Source organism: Cavia porcellus, unplaced genomic scaffold (genome assembly GCF_034190915.1).
Source record: "Cavia porcellus strain 051 isolate PalLab524CR breed Dunkin Hartley unplaced genomic scaffold, mCavPor4.1 scaffold_27, whole genome shotgun sequence".
Lineage (NCBI taxonomy): Eukaryota > Metazoa > Chordata > Mammalia > Rodentia > Caviidae > Cavia > Cavia porcellus.
The window spans coordinates 9,314,961-9,335,754 of record NW_026947510.1 but is presented as its reverse complement, the minus strand read 5'-3'; the positions used below and the strand labels follow the sequence as shown (position 1 = coordinate 9,335,754).

General features: G+C 42.7%; 1 protein-coding gene across 8 annotated transcripts; it reads right to left on the bottom strand.

The window, feature by feature from the left end:
• Window positions 1–906: 906 nt before the first annotated feature.
• LOC100725530 (zinc finger protein 420-like) lies at window positions 907–19,306 on the bottom strand. 8 transcript variants are annotated; one of them, XM_013144561.3, is made up of 5 exons: window positions 19,145–19,306; window positions 13,768–14,216; window positions 8,378–8,525; window positions 7,790–7,885; window positions 907–2,861 (listed from the first exon to the last, which is right to left on the bottom strand). In XM_013144561.3, the coding sequence occupies exons 3-5, from the start codon at window positions 8,430–8,432 to the stop codon at window positions 1,135–1,137; spliced, it is 1,878 nt and encodes a 625-aa protein (XP_013000015.1). In that variant the 5' UTR covers window positions 8,433–8,525; window positions 13,768–14,216; window positions 19,145–19,306; the 3' UTR covers window positions 907–1,134. The 8 variants fall into 8 exon arrangements, with proteins under 8 accessions (XP_013000015.1, XP_063093934.1, XP_013000013.1 ...); XM_063237864.1 differs by having other exon boundaries at window positions 8,399–8,525; XM_013144559.3 differs by lacking the exon at window positions 13,768–14,216.
• Between the last annotated feature and the right edge of the window lie 1,488 nt (window positions 19,307–20,794).

Genomic DNA, 20,794 nt, shown 5'->3' with positions numbered 1-20,794 from the left:
TTGTGATGAGCAGTGGCCACCACTGTGCCCTGCACTGGACACTGGCCTGTCACTCTGACTGAGCTACACACACTCCATGTCTGACAGCGCTGAAACACAGGAAGCCCCACACTGAAGCCATCACCTGGTTCTGCTCTCTAGCCATTTCCACTTCTCAGCTAGTGGCAACGGCAGCTTTCCTTGTGTGCAGTTCAAAATCACGAAGTGCAAGTTCTTACCCTTTGTGTATTTATTGTATGTATTATTTCATTCATTCATTCAAGACAGAATCTCCTTATGTAGCCCCGAACTCACAGGGCCTGCCTGCCTCCATCTCTCAAGTGCTGAGATTACAGGCGTATGCCACCAAGGCGGCTCTTTTTGTTTTTTGGCAGTTCTGGGGATTGATCAGAAGGGATGTTTTTGGGTTTAATATTATCTCTCAAGACAGGGTCTTGGTAAATTTCCCAGAATGACCCTGCACTTGTGATCTTTCTGCCTTACCTCCACCCCCTCAGTAGCTGGGATAACCAGCTGGGATGCCACGCTTGGCATTCCAGCCACCTTTATTGTCTCAGCTGCCACTCTCAAGTCATACTGAGGTGCTGGCTATATTCTAACCATTTATGTGTACACACAGAATTTGTAGAATCACTTTTTGTATGTACCCTTAGGAACAAAAACATTTCTCATTTGGACAATTATCTTTGTGTGGCCCTATAAATCACAGCACCTGGCTGAGGAATACTGCCCACCTGAGCAGTGCAGTACTGCTCAGAACTGAAGGATGTATGCTAACATATCACACACACTTCCGCTTGCCTGGTATTTCTCCCACTGTAGGTGCACTTATTTGGGGACTACTTATACCTGCATCTAAAACTATCAAGAAATCACAGATGTTGACAAGAAGTGACCTGGACAGTGTTAAAGGCAGCAAAGACTGAGTTTACTCAGCAGTGTTGACAAAGGAAGGACTTCAGCGTGGATCTGAGCCCAGCTGTGCATACAGAAAAGTAAATGTGGAAATTTATATCCAGGGGTCAGTGACTGGACAGCTTCTAAGAGGAGACCTCCAGTTCAAGGTGTCTTTTACTGAACTAACAGGGTAGCATCCAGCAAAGGCTTTACCACATTCTTACATTTGTGGGTACACTATGAAAGCTGGTATTGAAGAAGTCTGGAGCTTTGATCAAGGGCTTTCCTACATCCTTTCCATTTGTAGGGTCTCTCCCCAGCATGGACTCTCTGGTGTTGAGTAAGGCTTGAACTTTGATTAAAGGCTTGCCCACATTCTGCACATTTGTACGGTTTCTGACCAGTGTGAACTCTCTGGTGCTGAATAAGCCTAGACCTTCGATCAAAGGCTTTGCCACATTCTGCACACTTGTGGGGTTTCTTGCTAGTATGAACTCTCTGGTGCTGAATAGGGCTTGAGCTTTGGTCAAAGGTCTTGCCACATACCACACATTTGTGGGGTTTCTGCCCAGTGTGAATTCCCTGGTATTGAAGAAGTCTGGAGCTTCGATTAAAGGTTTTCCCACACTCTGCACATTTGTAGGGTTTCTCCCCAGTATGACCTCTCTGGTGTCGAGTTAGGTTTGTGCTTCCAACAAAGGTTTTACTACATTTCTCACATTTATAGGGTCTCTGGCCAGTATGAAGTCTTTGGTGTTGAATAAGCCTAGACCTTCGATCAAAGGCTTTGCCACATTCTGCACACTTGTAGGGTTTCTCGCTGGTATGGAGTCTCTGGTGTTGAATAAGCCTAGACCTTTGATCAAAGGCTTTGCCACATTCTGCACACTTGTGGGGTTTCTCACCAGTATGAAGTCTCTGGTGTTGAATAAGCCTAGACCTTCGATCAAAGGCTTTGCCACATTCTGCACACTTGTGGGGTTTCTTGCTGGTATGAACTCTCTGGTGCTGAATAGGGCTTGAGCTTTGGTCAAAGGTCTTGCCACATACCACATATTTGTGGGGTTTCTGCCCAGTGTGAATTCTCTGGTGTTGAAGAAGTCTGGAGCTTCGATCAAAGGTTTTCCCACACTCTGCACATTTGTAGGGTTTCTCCCCAGTATGACCTCTCTGGTGTCGAGTTAGGCTTGTGCTTCCAACAAAGGTTTTACCACATTTCTCACGTTTATAGAGTCTCTCGCCAGTATGAAGTCTTTGGTGTTGAATAAGCCTAGACCTTCGATCAAAGGCTTTGCCACATTCTGCACACTTGTGGGGTTTCTTGCCAGTATGGACTCTCTGGTGTTGAATAAGCCTAGACTTTCGATCAAAGGCTTTGCCACATTCTGCACACTTGTAGGGTTTCTCACCAGTACGGACTGTCTGGTGTCGAATAAGCCTAGACCTTCGATCAAAGGCTTTGCCACATTCTGCACACTTGTGGGGTTTCTCGCCAGTATGGAGTCTCTGGTGTTGAATAAGCCTAGACTTCCGATCAAAGGCTTTGCCACATTCTGCACACTTGTGGGGTTTCTCACCAGTATGGAGTCTCTGGTGTTGAATAAGCCTAGACTTTCGATCAAAGTCTTTGCCACATTCTGCACACTTGTAGGGTTTCTCGCCAGTATGGAGTCTCTGGTGTTGAATAAGCCCAGACCTTCGATCAAAGTCTTTGCCACATTCTGCACACTTGTGGGGTTTCTTGCCAGTATGGAGTCTCTGGTGTTTAGTAAGTCTGCAGCCGCAGTTAAAGGCTTTGCCACACTCCTCACTTTTGTAGGGTTTCTCCCTGGTGTGCACTATCATATGCTTTGTCAGGGATGGGCCTCTACTAAAGGCTTTGCCACATTCTTTACACTTGTGGGGTGTCTTGACAGTATCAGTTTTCTGATGTTCAGAGTATTTTGAATGAGACTTCACAACAGCTGAGACAGAAGAAAGTGATTATTATACCAAGAAAGTGAGGATTGCAGTACCCCATACAGCCAACTAGAGAGACTCTAAGGTTTAAGACAAGACACAGGTAAATCTTTTTAATGGGAAAACTACACACAAATCTAGAAAAGACATGTATTCTAGTCCAATGGATTGTTCCTTAACCTATACAGATTGGGACAAATTACTGCTTTGCAAATTGCTATTTACTGACAATAAACATCATGATGATTGGAAATATATATATGACAGATGACTAACTCTAGCTAATTAACCCAATAAATATAAGCATAATTTGTATAATTACCATCTTGTGCTTGCAACAGCACCTATATTTTATAGCACTTTTCAAGAACACAGTATATTAACTATAATCATCACGCTATGCAGTGTATCTCCTGGACTTCTTATGACAAGTTAACTGAAGTTCTGCTGCTTTCCATCAACACCATCACAACTCTCCCCTTAGCTACCACTTCATATATCTGAGGTCAATTTCTGTAGCTCAACATATTAACAAGATGCCAAGTTGACTATGTGTGTCTGGCTTGTTTCACTTCACTACAAGGATTGCATTACCCACGCTGAATGACATGGCAAGGCTTTTGTAACATGTCTTTATACATTCTAGTATTGATGAGAATTGGATTGAGTTCGTGTATTGAATAATGATACAGCACACCTGGCAGTGGAAATATTTCTTCAATATACTCATTTAATTCCCTTTGGCTTCACAGCCCACCATGGAATTACTGGGTCGTGTGATTGCTCCATTCTTCTTTTTTGTGGGGCTGGAGATCCAACCCAGAGCCTCACATACGCTAGGTAAGTGCTCTGAAGCTGAACTACCTCCCTACCACTATTTCCAAGGTCTTTCATTCTGTTTTCCATGCTAACTTCACTGATCTACAGCAAGAGGGCTGTAACGGAACAGACAACACACGTTACACAGCCTAATCAGGATAACAAAACATGAGATGGTAACCAAGCAAAAGATCTGCATTATCTAAAAATTCAAAACAAGCATGTTGAAGATTCCCGATTAGATCAACAAAACATAGAAAACTGAACCAAGACAATGAGACTATTAGCAAAGACATAAAAACTAGAAATGCTGTGGCTGAAGAATTCAATGAGAAATAATGCCTGAGAAATCCTCAAATATGAGGCAACAAAGGGACTGAAATTTAACAAGCTCAATTATCTCTCACTGGGATAAACAAGATGAGATTTAAACTAATGTGCATGAAAAGCAAAGTGTCAAAAGTCACAGAACCACCCTGAGAGCATTAGGAAAAGTAAAGTGTTACTTACAGAGCTTCTCCTGCATGATTTCCAGGTGATTTCTCAGCAGAAATCTTGAAATCCAGAAAAGATCAGGAAAGTGCTGAACAAATAAAAACTACCAACCCAGAATGCTGCAGCCAGCAAATGTACTAATAATTTTGTACCACTGAGTGAAGGTGCCTGAGACACCTTTAAGTCTGCTATGCAGTTTGAGAGGTGAAAGCATAAAAAACCATCACAGATGTCTGCTGGAAGGTGGTGTACAGTGCAAGCATGGCTGTGACCCAAAGCCACTGATATAACACTGAGAGATGCAGAGAGTGATGATACAGAGCTGAATTTTACCAGTTTAAAATAACCCCTAAATTTAAAGTACTTTCATAGAACCCCCATGCTAATGACACAGACAGACCCCTGTAAGATAATAGGAAATGAGACAGGGGTCAAGGTGCATCTCTACAGAAGTGACACAAAATTAAAGCAATAAGAAAAATGAGGAAAAATAGAAAACAATTAACAAAGGGGCAATATGAATTTCTTCCCTTTCAGTAATTTCTTTAAATACAAGTGATTCAACTCCTAATCAAAACAATAAAGTAGCTAATAACAATGAAGCTAAAAGACTCCAAATATATGCTCTCAACTGGAGATTCTTTTTACATCTAAGAACCCTAAAAGAACAGATATGTAAAGTTATATTATATAGAAAACTGATCAAAAGAGAGCAGAGTGAAGTTATAATTCTACAAAAGCACATTTTAAAACAAAACTGTCATATGAGATGAAATGTTAATTTAGGTAAAAAATTCTCACATCAGATAAAGGATGTCATATAAAGATAAAACTGCCACCCAATTATAATAACCTAAAACCATTACTAATCTGTCTGAAGAAACATACTCTAAAAAGTGAAAAATAGAAAATAGGATTAAGAGAGAGACAGACAAAGTGACAAAGATACAGACAGAGAGAGGATGAAATCCTGAATAAACACTGAGGCACTACTTCTAAAAATCTTTCTTTTCAGCTCTAACTACACACACACGAAGCATGGGCACTTTGAATACTGACACTCGGTGCACAAAGGAAAATTTCACACACACATCCACTGTAATTCCTGAAGCACTAGGATGAGACAACTCTAGTTACTAAATACGTAAGTGGCATTAGAGCAACTTCTTAATGAGCTCATTAACAGCAAAATCTGCAGAAACACAAAGGACAGGATCAGGATAGGGACACATAAGCAGGGGTAGAGCAATCAGATTGGGCAGCATCTGCAGGAGCAGAGAATGTGGCTGTCATCATCAATGTCCTGGTAATCACTACAGGGAGAAGCCTTGGCGGATGTCACAGGAGAGGGCCATCTGTGACAGCAAAAGCGATCAACCTTGGCTTCTGAAGTCATTTCCAGAGCTACATTCACAGAGTTAAGCCTGGCTTCAGGGCCACCATAGCCAAGGCGGTGGTAGCAGGGAGGGAGGTATTGAGGCACTGGAGGAAAGCAGGACACTGAGGCTCGATGGCAGAGAAGCCAGACACAGGAAATGCACAGCTCAGAACAGGGGGTTTAGAGAGAGAGGTCAGGTGCTTCTCGACAGGAAGTCTGCTCACCCCAGGCACCCTGAGGAAGGAAGCAGCACCTTGGCTGCAGCCAGGCTGCTGCAACAGCTCCCAGCCCTTCTACTCCCACCAGGGGGAGGAACACAGCGGATGAGACATTCACCAACCAGCACAGCAGACAGTGACAATGGTGAACACTGTACAGAGAAACTCTGTAGGTGCTGGGAAGTTGCAAACCAACACACTGCCCTGATGCAGGACCTGATCTGAGATTTGTGGAACTGTGTGAGCCAGCACTACTACAAGGAACAGGGGAGAGGAGATCAGACAGCTCCCCAAACAAACACTGTCCATCGCCCCCAAATATTAGCAGTGCTGTGACCACAGGACACTTGTGGTAGCCCATCACCCATGTGCATCACTGCAGGAACCCCAAACACCTGTTGCAGGATGCCGAGGGGCCACCAAGTTTGTCAGTGGGGAGCGATGCTGTGGGGACAGTCAATGAGAGAGGGCCATGGCAGAAGACAGAATGGTGCTCTAAGCAGATGGTGGTGGTGGTGGGGAACTGTAAAGGCAACTGCAGGATTTGCCAGGCAGGGAAAGGAGTGGGGACTAAGGAGAACTAGGCGGAAGTCAGGGAGGAGTGGACACTGGTGGCAGCTGCACCACTCCCTTCTCTTCCTGAATGACTGAGGTGGCAGGACCTGGGGCTAAAGGCAAAGGGTCACAGCAACTGTTCCCGGGGTGCGGCCCTCTGGATGGACAAGACTCCCGCTCACACAGGACACAGCAAGCCACAGGGTGGGGTGGCATGTGTGCGTGCGTGTCAGAGACCTGGGAGTGAACTCAAGCCTGCACCTCAAATGCAACTGTGAGGATGCTTTGACTGTGTATTTTTGCAACCCATGAGTTTCTTTTGTGCATCTTCTCTTTTCTTGCACTCTTTTTTATCCATCCTCTTCTCTTCTCATCCCTTTTTCTCTCTTCCTCCCTCCATTCATCTGGCAAATACAGTAGGTGACAGTAAGAATGAAGCAGTGCTTTCGGCTTCATAGTATCTTCCAGGGCAAGTCAGGGCAGCGCTCACCAAAACTGTACCTACAGGCTCCAAACTCAAGCCAATCTAGTCTGACCTTTTCACAGTTCCCTTAACCTCCAAGTACACCGCCCGGGTCCCTTCATCTTCTTCCACAAACATTCTCTCAAGCCTGCACACCAGCCCTTCACTCCAACAATAATAATTCCAACAGATTTCAACTGTTTCTCATCTACTGACTTTCTCTTTTATTTCCTTTTTTCTTTCCCCTCCATCTACACCTCAACGTACTTGTTAGTAATGCTACATTAGTCTGTCTGAGGCATTAGTCTGTTTGAGGTTGAAGTTGTTAAAACCTTTTAACACATGATTACCTATGGTTGGATCCATCTGATGATATATAACTGGTAAGGATCAATGATTGTGTCTGATACTATTATAAACTAAGTAGGCTTAGAGGTAGATAAATATCCAAATGTAATCAAAGCCAAGATTGCATCACTGGAATTTACATAGCAACTAAACAGATCTCTAAATCAGCAGCAAAGCTGCCTAATTAATCCTGAAGCCTTAGCACATCAAAATATGGGCCAACAAGGTGATAAATGCACGCCAAACTCCTGACCTCCCAAAAGCTGCTCCAAAGGGCATCAATGGGAAACAAATGAAATATCAATAGGTTGAATTATAAGAAGCCATAGAAGAAAAAAAGAAAGAAAGAAAAACATTAATAACAGCTCTAGAAGGCAGAACTGATGTACTCAGAGCTACCTTAAATAGTTCAAAGAGCAAAACGAAAGACAATAGGACAAGGACAATAGACAAAGGAAATAGGGAGACAGGTCTCTTACAGATGGAAAATGAGGATGCAGGGTGGACTGGGGTGGAAAGAAAAGGGCAAGAGGAAATGAAAAATTGTGTTACTGCCCACGAAGCACCTCCCCATGATGAATGTAATTATGTGCAGCATATATGTACTAAGAAACATTAAAAATGCTTGTGTGTGCTGCTTCACCCACTCCTTCCTACCTGGAGGTGTGGCTGCTCTCTTTTGTGTCTGTAAAGTCCAAGGATCTTTGCTTTGCTCCAAACAAATGATCAGATGGGGCTTAGAGACAGCGAGACCTGTTTTATACCAAATGGAACATGACACAAGTTGAGATTCTCCAACAACTATTAAAATGCTTCTCCTCCTGCTGTACTCAGGAGAAAAGGAAAGACAGTATGAAAAATTCTAGAAAATTATTTCTCTAAATGCTGTTTTCCAAAAGAGCTATTAGATTATACAGCAAGCATTTCACTTTGACATCCTGAGCTCAACTTTCAACTACTACTAAATCAAAGCCATGGGACAGAGAATGGCCTTTAAGATATAGGTCACAACATGTTGTGCCAGTGAACTTGCAAAATGACCACTAATCTAGCATAAGGGGTACATGACACCTCAAGAAATGGGGCAGGCTATACACCAAAATGAACAGCATGAACATCCTGTCTGTATCAAGCAACTTCTATTTTCTTTGAGAACTGGAATCTAAAATTCATTTACTAAAAGCAGAAGCTCCCAAGAAATGGTTCCAAAGAGAAGGAAATTAAATGTCAATAGTGAATCAGGACCTCTGCAGGGAATCTTCTCACCCAAGGAGGAAATGTTTCTGTAGTTCTCTAACATCACATCCCTATACAGAGTTCTCTGAACAGGGTCCAGGCATTCCCACTCCTCCAGAGAGAAATTAATGACCACGTCTCTGAATGTCAACAGCGCCTGAAAAAAAAAAGAAAGAAGAGAATAGCACACTGACCATGCAGTCACTGACAGAGCTCTTCATTTAACCCAATGTGAAATGAGAGATTGGCTTCTGACACAAATATGAGACACTAATTATTCAATAAAACACTTTAAAAACCCAGTCATGTTCTCTAAGATAGTACCTAAACCTCAGTAGAGTGTATATAAAAGACCCTTGAAACCAGGGTAGACACGACACTTTTAAGAAAATATAAAGTAAACTTAAGGCTCCGATGCAAGATAATACACTTTTTAGTGTGGTATTTATATTAAACAAGATAATCTATGTCTATTACTCAGGTGGAAAAGTCATGGTGAATCAGAAAGGTATTTCCAAATTTTATTGCTACAGCCCAGACTTAAGAGATATTATTAAATGCAGGTTGGATTGCTCTGGGGTGGGGCTTGAATTTCTGAATACACAGCAAGCTCAATAGCAATGCAAGGTCAGTGGTCTGGAAGACACTCTTGAACAGGTAAAGAGGCAGAGCATCATGTAAGAATTCTTAAGTAAGTGTACCTGAACCTTACGAAATGTATAGGATTTAATAACACAAGGAGTACAACAATGTTTTTGAACATAACAGTCAGAATTCTATTTTTTCTCATAACAATGCAGAGATACAAGAAAATCTGTAAGAATAGTAACAACATCATTTTTTCTTTTTTTTTTTCTGGTGGCTACCAGGAATTGAACTCAGGACCTTGCACTTGCCAGGCAGGTGCTGTGCCACTGAGCTAAATCCCCAGGCCCGTTTTTCCTCTTTGACGACAATGTTTTGTTAAACATCCTGTAAATGATAGAGCCATAGTTATATACACAAATTTATTTTATAAAAGGAACACACAGTCCAGAAGAACATGTCAGTGATAAAAGGTTCTTCCGGGCCTTCATAACTGGGATGAAGAATGGAAACATAATAACATGGTAGTGATACAAAATTGATCAAGTGTTATTTGTTTTATGCATACATAAAATGTTAACCATACAATAAAAACAGGATCTTTGATGTCAATGAAATACAGAAATATAGTCAATTACATGAAGCTTTAAAGTTTATTTGGGTATGAGGCTGTATTGAGACACTATAAAGACACTAAATTCAAGGACAGAAGCTAAAATAAAAGCTACACTGTAGCTGGGCATGGTGGCATATATCAGCTCAGCACTCAGGAGGTGGAGGCAGGAGGATCACCATGAGTGCGAGGCTAGCCTGGGCTACTTAGTGAGTTGAAGGCCAGTCTAAACTACATTGTGAGACCCTGTCTCAAAAAAAAAAAAAAAAAAAAAAAAAAAAAAGATACATTTTAAGTTTGATGGTTTACTGAACCTTTTTCCTTTCATTTATGATTTGAGTTATAATTCTGAAATTTAAGACTCTGTGAAATATGTTTTTCTTATTTTCTTTTGCTGAATATAATAGGAAGTAATAAAGAGGTGTAGGTGCCATGAAAGTGGGATAAAATTAAAACTTAAAGACTAAGTAATGCACCAGTATCTTCAATAAACCAATGTAAGAGCCTGCACCGTCAGAAGCACACTACAAGAGAAGTTTAAAAGAAAATAGCTTCCACATTAAATGACGATTCACGCAGGTTATTAACTACTGATAAAGAAGAAACCAGTTAGCTTTATACTGCAGAATCTGGCTGACAGCATTTTAACCAAGAGAACAAAGTTAAATCAGCCATAAGAGGACAAACGGGGATTCAGTGTGAGTGCACAGAAATGCTGTGATGTTAGTGGCTAAAACCAAACAAAAAAGAGAAGCATGATCTCAATCTCCTGGTAAAGAGCGTCACGTAAAGTTCCAGCTGTGCATGTCTCCTACAGTCCGTGAAAGCAGAGAGAATAACTTGTGATTTCTTCCCTTTTCAGAACTTCCCGAGTTATTCTGGGCAAATGAACACTCGTCCTGTTTAAATGTGAATCGCGTTCATTCCTGTGTGAACCCAGCTGTCCGGGAGCATCATCGGGAAGGAAGAAAAACACTGCGCGTTTCCTTCCTGCAGCGATATTCAAAGGTCCTTCCAACCCTCAGCGGGTGTCCAGATACCAACCTCTTCCAGGCTCATTCTCAGAAAGAAATCATTTCCGATACCGAAGGTTAGTTATTCAGCCCAAGAACTGTGTGTGGTAGCAAAAGACCGAAATGGAAGAAGGGAGGGAAGGCTCCGAATGTACAGGAGAATGTAGAGGAGTTAACTCAGTATCCTAAGAACAAATGTAAATAAGCTGGCTGGGAAAAACCTCTGCTAAGCAAGAGGATGAAAGCCAGAGTAGTCCGCTGTGCTCATTCTAAGGGTCTGAAGGCCCTGTCCTGCAACACATTTACCTGAGAAAAAGCTATTTCTTCCTTCTTCTCTTCGCTGGGGATCCCCCTCAGGACAGAGGAGTCCTGTAACCAAAGCTGCACTAGAATCTGCCCGTGGAGACCTCAGAGCACACGGCTTCAAGGTCCTCCCTGCAGCGGCCTGAGGTTGGGGGAAGTTTACAAGGGCCTCTCTACCGCTTATCTTTGTTCACACAGTTTTAAATAAGAAAGTTTCCCGTGTAAAGAGTCCAGTGAAGATAATGAAAGAAACTCAGTTTTCATGTCTGAAGGAGATATCAACCTTGTAAGGTATGCTGCATTTCCTCTCTCCAGAGGAAAAGTCAAACTATCTCCCCTTTTAGGTAACACATACACCAGTTCATTGACATTTCCACGTTAAGAAAGAACCACACAAAACAGTAAGTCACATGTGAACGTGTATAGGATCTGACAAGTACTGTCCTACAGGATTTCGTATTAATCTCCAATGTCCAGATAGGGATAGAGGACAGATTGTCAGGAATGTTTAAAAAAAAGAAACTGAAACTCATTAGCTCATCTACTACTCATTTTTGAGAAAATGTACACACTTTTCAAGAACTTTAATGGAAGGGAGATTCCGCTCCTCACAAAACTAAGCCCCGGAAATTCACCTGAAATCTCCTCCTGGATATGAGCACAACATGAGCCACAGTAATTTGGGAGAGAAAAATGGCGCATGATATACTACAGAGCTATAGTAACAAAAACAAAGAATAGAAAGCCAGGGGATGGGGCATGAGGAGGTGTACCCCGAAAAATAAGTAATAAAGCATGTGGGGACCAGCCATATTCGAGGTCTTTATACTGACCGTTCATATTTTAGGCCTTTGTCCAGTCTTACAGCTAGTATTAAATGCCCCTTTTATACAGATGTCATGTACACATGGTACAGCACATGTAAACATGTGTTGCAAAGAAAACATGTTGAAATTGTGAGAAAACAAAAATTTACAGAGGCACAAAAAATTCGTAACATATAGAATGAATGCAGATAGCAAAACTCATTGTGATAAAGACCACTGTACACAAATGTAATCTATAATATACTACAGTTTTCAACAAGCTTTTTTAAAAATTAATTTTATTGGTACACATTTGACACCCATAATAACACCCATCCTATTGTAGCAAATTCAACAAGCTTTCTTTGTAATTTTTTTAAAGCTTTCATTTTAGTAGATGGTACCAAAACACGAAAAACAAAAATTATCTAGGAAGTTAAAGACATACAGTAAAACCATCAGTTGCAAGTAACAAATACCTCTAATAAATTTTAACCTGATGAACGAGCAGCATCTTGCAGTATGAGCAGTATGTGATGCTGAACAGCACATGCTCACAACGGAGCCAATGACCCATCTCTGTCTCTCTCTCACTTTTGGGTTATGGATGATCAACTCCTGAAATCAAGAGGTTATGGAGGAGATCTCTTCTGCAGAGAAGGAGAAAAAGGCAGAGGATTTCCTCACTTCAAACGAGATTAGCAAGATGTGTAAAATGTGCAAAATAGTGTAAAATATTGTAGAGAAGCACCACCTGCCTAAAGCTGTAGCAGGGTGAGTGATGAATCTGTTTAACTCCAGTGCAAAGTCGAATTTCTGCAAAACTTTCCAAAGGAGTCAAAAGCAAGTGCCATTGGATAGGTTCCTCATTAAAGTTGCACAAAACGAAAAAGATTCCACTGAGCTAATAAACAGCAGTGATTCTGTTAGTGATAATGAAAGGTGTCTCACACAAAACCCTCTACTCCCATCTTCTTTAACCAGCCATGAAAGTTTTCAAAGATAAGTGCAGGTTAATTTAGTTTTCTTCATATTTTATATTATATGAGAGTATTGTAATCACTTTTACTTTTATTTATTTACATTTTATCTTTTATGGGGTGGTACCTGAAATCGAACTCAGGACTTTGCACTTGCCAAGTAGGTGCTGCACCACTGAGCTATATCCCTAGCCCTGTACTCATTATTACATAAACAGTATTTTGGGGATTGTGGAACGAATCATTTGAGTTTCTATTATTTCTTGTGGGGAAATCTGCTTTGATATACAAGTGCTTTGAATGACAAGCATGTTTCCAGAACAAATTATGCTCACAAACCAAGGTTTCCTTGTATATGGAATCACCCAAAGAACTTCTAAATTTTAAGAGTAACAATAACTACCATTATTGACACTAATGTATGTTATAAAACTATAGCACTATAAAAATAAAGACTAAGAAATTAAAACAGAAAATCACTAATAGATGAATCACATGGATGTAAGAACTGTCTCAATTGTTAAGAGCAAAATGCAAAAGGTATATATACCCACATATATCAAAGATAACATTTATTATAAAGGAATTAAATAGTCCCATCCATTCCTGGCACCAAGGAACAGATGTATGGAACACAAGTTTTGCACAGGATGGAGGAGTGGAGCGGTGGTGCAGGATGATTCAAGTGCATTACATTCATTCTGCACCTTATTTCTACTATTCCTACATTATACTATATCATAAAATAATCACACATCTCATCATAATACAGAATCAGTGTTTTTCTGTAACTAAATGGTCCCATGTGGGGGAAATGAGATATGTGTCTTAATTATATTCACATTTCAGGAGAAAATACCTGACACCTACAAGTTAGAGGAGGAAAGGTTTATTTCGTTCATAATCAGCTGGCTCCAAGGCAGGGCAGCGTGGCAGAGGAGAATCAGCTCATAGCACAGCTGGAAGCAGAGCTAAATCAAGGGAGGAGGAGGGGATACACTGTTCCAGGCCAGGTCCTGTGACTCACCTCTGCCCACCAGCTTCACCTCCCAACATCACATTCATCAACAAAACCCATCCAGTGATGAGAATCACATACCCATGATCCAAGCTCCTCCAAAAGCCACACCTGTGAGCACACAAGGATTTCGGGGGTTGCCTAAAGTCAAACCATAACAAGTGACACTCAAAGGGTGCTGCTATATCCAGTCCACTAAGTAATTTCATTGCAGAAGACTCTGCTTTTCAGGGACAGGAGGATGGAAATGGAGCTGGCTTCTCAGTGCTTTTGTGGTGAGCTCAGAGTATTCCACCTTGACTTTAATCCAGAACATATGAAGATTTGAAGTTGTCTCAAACATACAGTACTTTTAAGGCCACTGTTAAGATTTTTCCTCAAGCAGTTGATCTTTTTCAGCACAGAATCTGGCTTATTCACAAATGGGTTACAGAGCCACTCCTCTCCAGTTTAGGGGTCTGTTGTGTTCAAACTCTTGAAGGATGAGATGGGTAATCATGAACCAAATCTCCCAAAATCTCTGTTAACATCTGAAACAACAAAAATCCCAGTGTTTACTCTTAAGTCCTATAATTCTTTTGACTTTGAATGCAGCCACTTATCTGCCAACTGGAACACAGATGTCACTCTCCCGTGAAGTGACAGGTGGATTTTGTTGAGGAGGTTAACATGTCATACAAGTAGGTAAGTTTTGTGACCCATTCGGTGTCACTGAAATGTGCTAGCAGTGGTGACAGTCTTCTTAGAAGACATCTCTGGAATGGCTCTTGTAACTCAAGTTCTGTCTGGTGATTTACCTTTAGGAAGCCACCTCACTTCTGTGTATCTGGAAGGCATTTACATTCTGCGTTCATCTCTTCAAAGAACTACAGGAAGAGATGCAAGTTAAGGGCACATATTTTAATGTGGTTGGTAATTTCAATCACCTCCTGTAAAATGTTAAGTTCAGATGATAGTTTTTCACTACCAGCATTCTATGACTGGCAGAGTGGGTAGAGTTACATATAGATTGATCTCCTTGACCTGAGCAGCGAAGCCAGAAGTCATCCAGCCACAGCACTGCTCCATCTGAGCATACACAGACACAAAATGACCAGTTCAGTTCTGCTGGTATGGACTTATTCAAAGACTTAAATTGTATTGGCTGGCAAGAAAAATGCACATAATGTATCTTCATGCACATCCTTCTCAATAACAAATCACACAAATCACTGTGGCAAACAGATGTGTCAACCTGGATTGTGTACCACAGTGACTCATCAATCCTCTAACAACTGCGCCTCAATATCCTTTACTACCTCATCATTTTATCCAGCTGTGGTACTAGCTGAAAAAGGAACACATCTCACCTTTTGAACTGCAGCCTCCCTAAAAGTCTGTGCCAAATGTCCTCAGCAGTGGACAGAATCAACTGTTCATCAACAGGTTTGCTTTGGCAACACCAACACAACCAATAAAAAGAATGCTGTCAGTGCAGGCACATCTGAGGACGTTGTGGCCTTCAATAATTGCTTCTCTTATTCCTGTTCACGTTTTCTTTTTCATTTAAAAAACTCCAAAGGCTCATCCTTTAATGCGGGATAGTTGCCCTGCATGTGGTGGGTGGCATTACTGGACAGCAAGTCACCACATACTATACACAGCATGCTGGAAGAATGTGAGTCACTTGGTGCAATGAACCTCTAATTTTAGTAGATCTCTTAGCATTTTCTTTTAACTGTAGTTTTCTTTGGTTGGCAGTTTTAAGAGCCTTTTGTTGTTTTGTCGCTGGGTTTTTCCCCTTTTCCAAAGCAGCTCTCTAGTGATGTTTATTTCTTACTCAATTTGTTAAGGATTACTTACGTGCTTCGCAAACTGTGAGACAAGTACACAGTGCAGGAAAAGAGGCACAGGTGGAAGTAGTAAATAAATAATAGGTAGGTCCCACATGGAAAAAAGTATCAGAATCTAATTCAAAGATCCTACCAGAAACAGCCTGTCACTTGCTGCTCACTGATGGGGTTTGATGAGCCTGCAGGCAAGTGACTCTTTATGGTCTCTGTGCAGTCAGCCCTCTCTAATAATACTTGGCTATATTAGCAGCCCTTTCTCAATGCTGGCATCATATCAGGTGTTAAGACTCTCATAAGGAGCATATAAACTTGATGCCTATCGTATGCAATTCACAGAAGGGTTTTCCTTCCTATGAGAATGTGATGCAGTCCCTGACAGGAGGCAGAGGTCAGGAGTAATGTGGGTGATTGGAGGGTGGCTGTAATTACAAATGAAGCTTTGCTCATTTTCTACCTGTTCACCTCCTGTTGTGTGACTCATGTTCCTACAGGTCATGGACCAGTACCTGTGGACTAAACAACCCAATTATAAGGCAAGTGGTAGAGCTGGTGGCCTACCATGGGTGAAGTCCTGGTTTAACCAAAGCTCCAGGAAAGAACAGATGTTCAGGGAGAATGATATTGGGAATTCTGACTCTTCCTCCATCCACAGACATCATGAATGACCATCTACTCATACTTCAGGACCCTCTGAGGTAAAGTCATACCTGAGTCAAGAAACTTCTCTACACTGCAATTCAGAAACCATCTACAACAAACACCAAGGCACACTGGGCATAGATCCTACCTTTCACAATGTGCCATGTAACTGGAGAAGGGTTTCCAACATCTCACATCACCCTGAGGACAAAAAGACTGAGACCATTCACATAGCACTCAAACGCTAAAGTTTTGTATGGTTTGGCTTTTAATTCACCTACACAGCTAGGAGAGAACAATACTAGGTTTACACACACCTCAAAAAGCCAAAGGAAAAATGGTGGTTTCATGTGGTTACCTAAGCACTTGCACAAGCCTCATCCCTTGGGTAAGGACAGGAACCGGGTTAAAGTAGCAGGTTCCAGTTTCTCCTGGAGGGGGTTTTCCTGCCTGTGTTGCTGGCTGCTGTTGCTCACAGTTAGGCCCTGGTCAAGCCTACATCGGGAGTCAGTAGCACAAAATCAGTGGACATCTAGCAGTCTGAGTGGAGCGTAGCTCTTCCTCTAGGTTCAAATGCCTCCTGGACAGAGTCCGTCAATGGACAGAGTACCAGTGCCATAGTCTGACACTGTCAGAGGCCACTGCAGAGAAGAGATTCCTGGGCCCTTAACCTATTACTCATTAAAAGTATAATATGTGTTTTCATCTAAGATGCACAAGGACTTATAAGAGATTTTGCCAAAAACTCACTTTTATGTGGCCCTACAGATGCCCAATAGGTACCTACAAGGAACAAAGGATGACCTTCAGTTTCTATCATTTATTATCTTAAGACTTGGAATACACTATCTTAATAATTTTTCAAAATACACCAAAACGAGGTTTATTCTGCCTAAATTTACCCGGTCTACCTCATTTATTTCCAAAATTAAGGACATCATAAGAGTAACTAAATATGCAAGATTTACAGAGTGCCAATTTTACAACACGCACTTGCAGGCCCTCCCTGGAGTGAGGCCTAGACCCATCCAGCCATTGTCCCAAGCCCTGGGTCACCTTGGATCCCCAGAGAGCCTCACACACTATAATACCATCATTTTCAGGTAATAAAATTACCCTCCTGCCATGAGGATTCCTCCATAACTACAAATGAGGACTGAAATAATGACCAACCAGGCCCCAGACCACCACAGCACCTCTCAGCCTGATGCCCCTCTTCTATGGAGGGCGAGGCCAGTCCTCTTCCTCAGTAAGTCCCTCCAGCTACTCACACTCAAGTCCTCCTTTTATCTTCCCTTTAATTCAAGATCTGACTGCAATTCACACTGTCAATTTGTTTAAATATTCAGGGTCACTAAAGCAAGGGCTCAAATTAACTATCAACACTAATTTTAACATCTTCCTTTCAGGGGGTGACATCTTACACTTCCAAGCACAGGACACGGGAAGTGTGTAAGTGCCCACAGATCACAAACAAGAGCTTCTGATGGGTGTTCTGAGGGATCAAGCTCCAGTGGTAGTGGTAGTGCACAGAGGAGATTAAAGACCACAGATCCCTGTGCACGCCTGTGCAGTGTCCCAGTTAGTACCCAGTAGCCTGGATTCTAACAGACTTGCATCAGGAACTGAATGCACCAAACAGCAAACCTCCTGCACCTGGGTACAGGTGTAAGCTGAATGGTTATCTTAAAGCTGAAACATAACGAGTGCTCAAGAGGTCACAGATACAGGAAACCCTTGTGCAGTACAAATTTATTACAGCATTTTTGAAATAGTACAGATGGTCTCTGAAAGCTAAAGATAGAATTACGAGATTCAGCAATCAGTTCTGGGTGTGAGTGGAAGTAGAAATCAGTATGACAAAGCCATGGCCACACTCCCACCTTCACTGTAGGTGAGACACAGAAACGCACCAGGTGCATTTAGATGAAGATTAGCACAGTGTTGCTCCCAGTCCCAGGGCACCCAGCTCCCAGAGGGTTCCCACTCACACCTCAGGCTGCTGCTGAAGGAAAGGACCAGGGGCTGATGTTCATTAGACACCCAAGGGACAGGGACATGGCAGCTGTGGGCACCTGCTGTCAGCCTCTGAGGTCAAGCAGTCCTGAAACCCAGTTAAATACTGGGATGAGTGGCTGAGGACACATCATCCAGTAAAATTCCTAGCGGGAGCTCGACCCAAAGACTTCTGGTCAGAGGTGTCTGCAAAGGGAAGGCAAAAGAGGCACGAAGATTTTCTCAGGAGGCATCAACTGCTTCTTTTCTGCTTTCCTCCCATGTGAAATGTTCAAAATCAGAAAACTTAAAATATGCCCTGGACCGGGGCAGAGTGGTATCTGCCTGTGATCTCGGTTCTCTGAGCGGCCAAGGCACAAAGAGTGCAAGTTTTCGCTCAGCCCAAGCAATTTAGCAACTTAAGACTCTTTCTCAAAAAATAAGATAAAAGCCGGGGATATAGCTCAGTGGCATAAGTGCCTGCCTGACAAGCGCGAGGTCGTGAGTTCAATCCCCGGTACAATAATAATAATAAGTGGAAAGAGCAGCTCAGTGGCGGAGCACTACAGAGTTTGAGCCCCAGTAGAAGGCTGGGGGAGAGGGGAGTGCATCTTGGAGGAAAAGGACAAAACACTTGGTAGTCTTAAAATAAAGGCAGGGACCACCTGGTGGAACGCGCCATGCAGCCAGGCGGCTGGACCTGCCGGCAGAGTTTAGGGGAACCTGCAGCTCGGGCAGGGCTAGGCAGAGCCCCCTCCAGATCTCAAGCTCCCCTGCTTCCACTCAGGAAATCAAGTGGTCGGGACGCTCCCCAAGACCCTCGCGCAGCCGGGCTGGGGACTAGGGCTGGGGCCAAATCACCCCCGTTTTCAGGGAACCAAGCAGAGGACCCTGGGTGAGGCCTTGGCTACAGATGGCCTGGTCCCGCCACATCAGTTCGGACGGCTCCTAAACAGCCACGCCCCCTATTCTTAAGGCCACCCCAAGCTCACCATTTCCATGCCCCAGTGACCGGGGGTCCTCTTGTGGATCTCCCACCACGCAAAGGTGACAGCTGCCTGGCTGTGGCACAGCCATCCGGTACTCCCAAGAAGACAGAGCCAGAAGCCCTGGCTGGCATTGTGCTCCCCGACGCAGAAGCCTGCTAACTGGGAGAGCACACCCCCTTCAGTCTGTATGCGCTCCTGATTGGGTAATTCTCATCCTCAGGCTCGCCGGTGCCGTGATTGACAGCAGATGGCACCAACCCCCACGGTTGAATGAGACCACAGAGCAAATTCTTAGCTCCAGCTTCTCCCACCCGGTGCTGTAATTGAACCCAGGGCTTCCAAGGGGGAGCTACTTTGAAACTGGGCTTCCCCATATGGAGGGAAACGGCCACACTGAGAAGACACTGATATTTACCTTGTATATAACACTATGTCGATTCAGAAACTGTGTGTGTGTGTGTGTGTGTGTGTGTGTGCGCGCGCGCATCATTTAGAGATGGAAAGAATGTAACGATAATTATTTTAAAACCTCACTTAAACCAGTTGTGGTATCACAGGCCTGTAATCCCAGCATTCTGGGAGGCTGAGGCAGGAGGATCACAGTTTGAACTCAGCCTGAGCAATTTAGAGTCACTTTGCCTCCAAAAAGAGCTGGGGATGTAGCTCAGTGGGTTCAATCTCCAATGCTGCACGTACACACACACACACACACACACACACACACACACACACACACACACGTTAAATTTTACTTTAGTTTTACACTCTCTAGCCTTGTGAGGAAGTAACTTCAGCGTTCAAAAGGGAAGCATGCTCCTTCGACAGTAGTATCTAATCCCAATAAAATGAGAGAAAAAAGTGTAATTTAAAATTCCCAAGAATTTATGTCGAAACTTTTTTTTTTTTTTTTTTTTTGCACTAGTTATTTAACACTCTCCAGTGTAAGTCTCCACACATCTCAGTTCCCAGTGGCCACATTCCTGGCTTGAAAGCTATGATTCCTTTACCTTTCATAGGGAAAACACCTGAATACCTCTCATGCCAAAGGTGGGAAAACACCCCTCCTTGTGCATCTTTTTTTGCAGGCCCAAGAAGAGGACAAAATAGCCCTGAGAGAGGAAATAGTTCCAACTCCTGCTGGCATAGAATCAACCCCCTGGCAGAGATCACAGCAAACAAGGTCAACAGGTACACAGGAAGAGGGAGCATCCTGTTGCTCAGATTTTAAATAGATCAATAGGCTAACGTGTTTGGCAGTTTATCCTTGGACCTAATGATCACACTATGGATGTTGGTTTCTTCCTGTATTGTGGGTTCTGTGTGACTTGAAGCACTAACTGTATGTCTGCACATCTCCATGTGCTTCTGCATAACAATATTATTTCACATGAGATCCTACTTTAAATTAGAGAAAAAGGAAATCAATGCTAATAGGGAGTCTACTGTTTGCCATGTAACTTGTAACAAGCACATCACTGGATTCTGCATCCTATCTGTAGTGGATATATTGTAATTTTCAGTTGTATGCTACTGAGTAACAAACATTTCCAAGACTCATTAGCTCCTTCCTGCTCAACTGGACTCTCCATGGGGCCTGTCCTTAGCTGAAAGGCAACAAGGTAATTCAGCTCTGGTGGCTATGCACTGGGGTGC

What these genes read in the sequence shown, in the direction of transcription:
- LOC100725530 (XM_013144559.3), bottom strand. An exon ending in TGAGAAGATTCCCTGCAGAG is followed by an intron (nt 7,886 to 8,377) that starts GTCCTGATTCAC and finishes GGTATAAAACAG; the next exon opens with GTCTCGCTGTCTCTAAGCCC. An exon ending in GAGAGCAGCCACACCTCCAG is followed by an intron (nt 2,862 to 7,789) that starts GTAGGAAGGAGT and finishes CTTCTGTCTCAG; the next exon opens with CTGTTGTGAAGTCTCATTCA.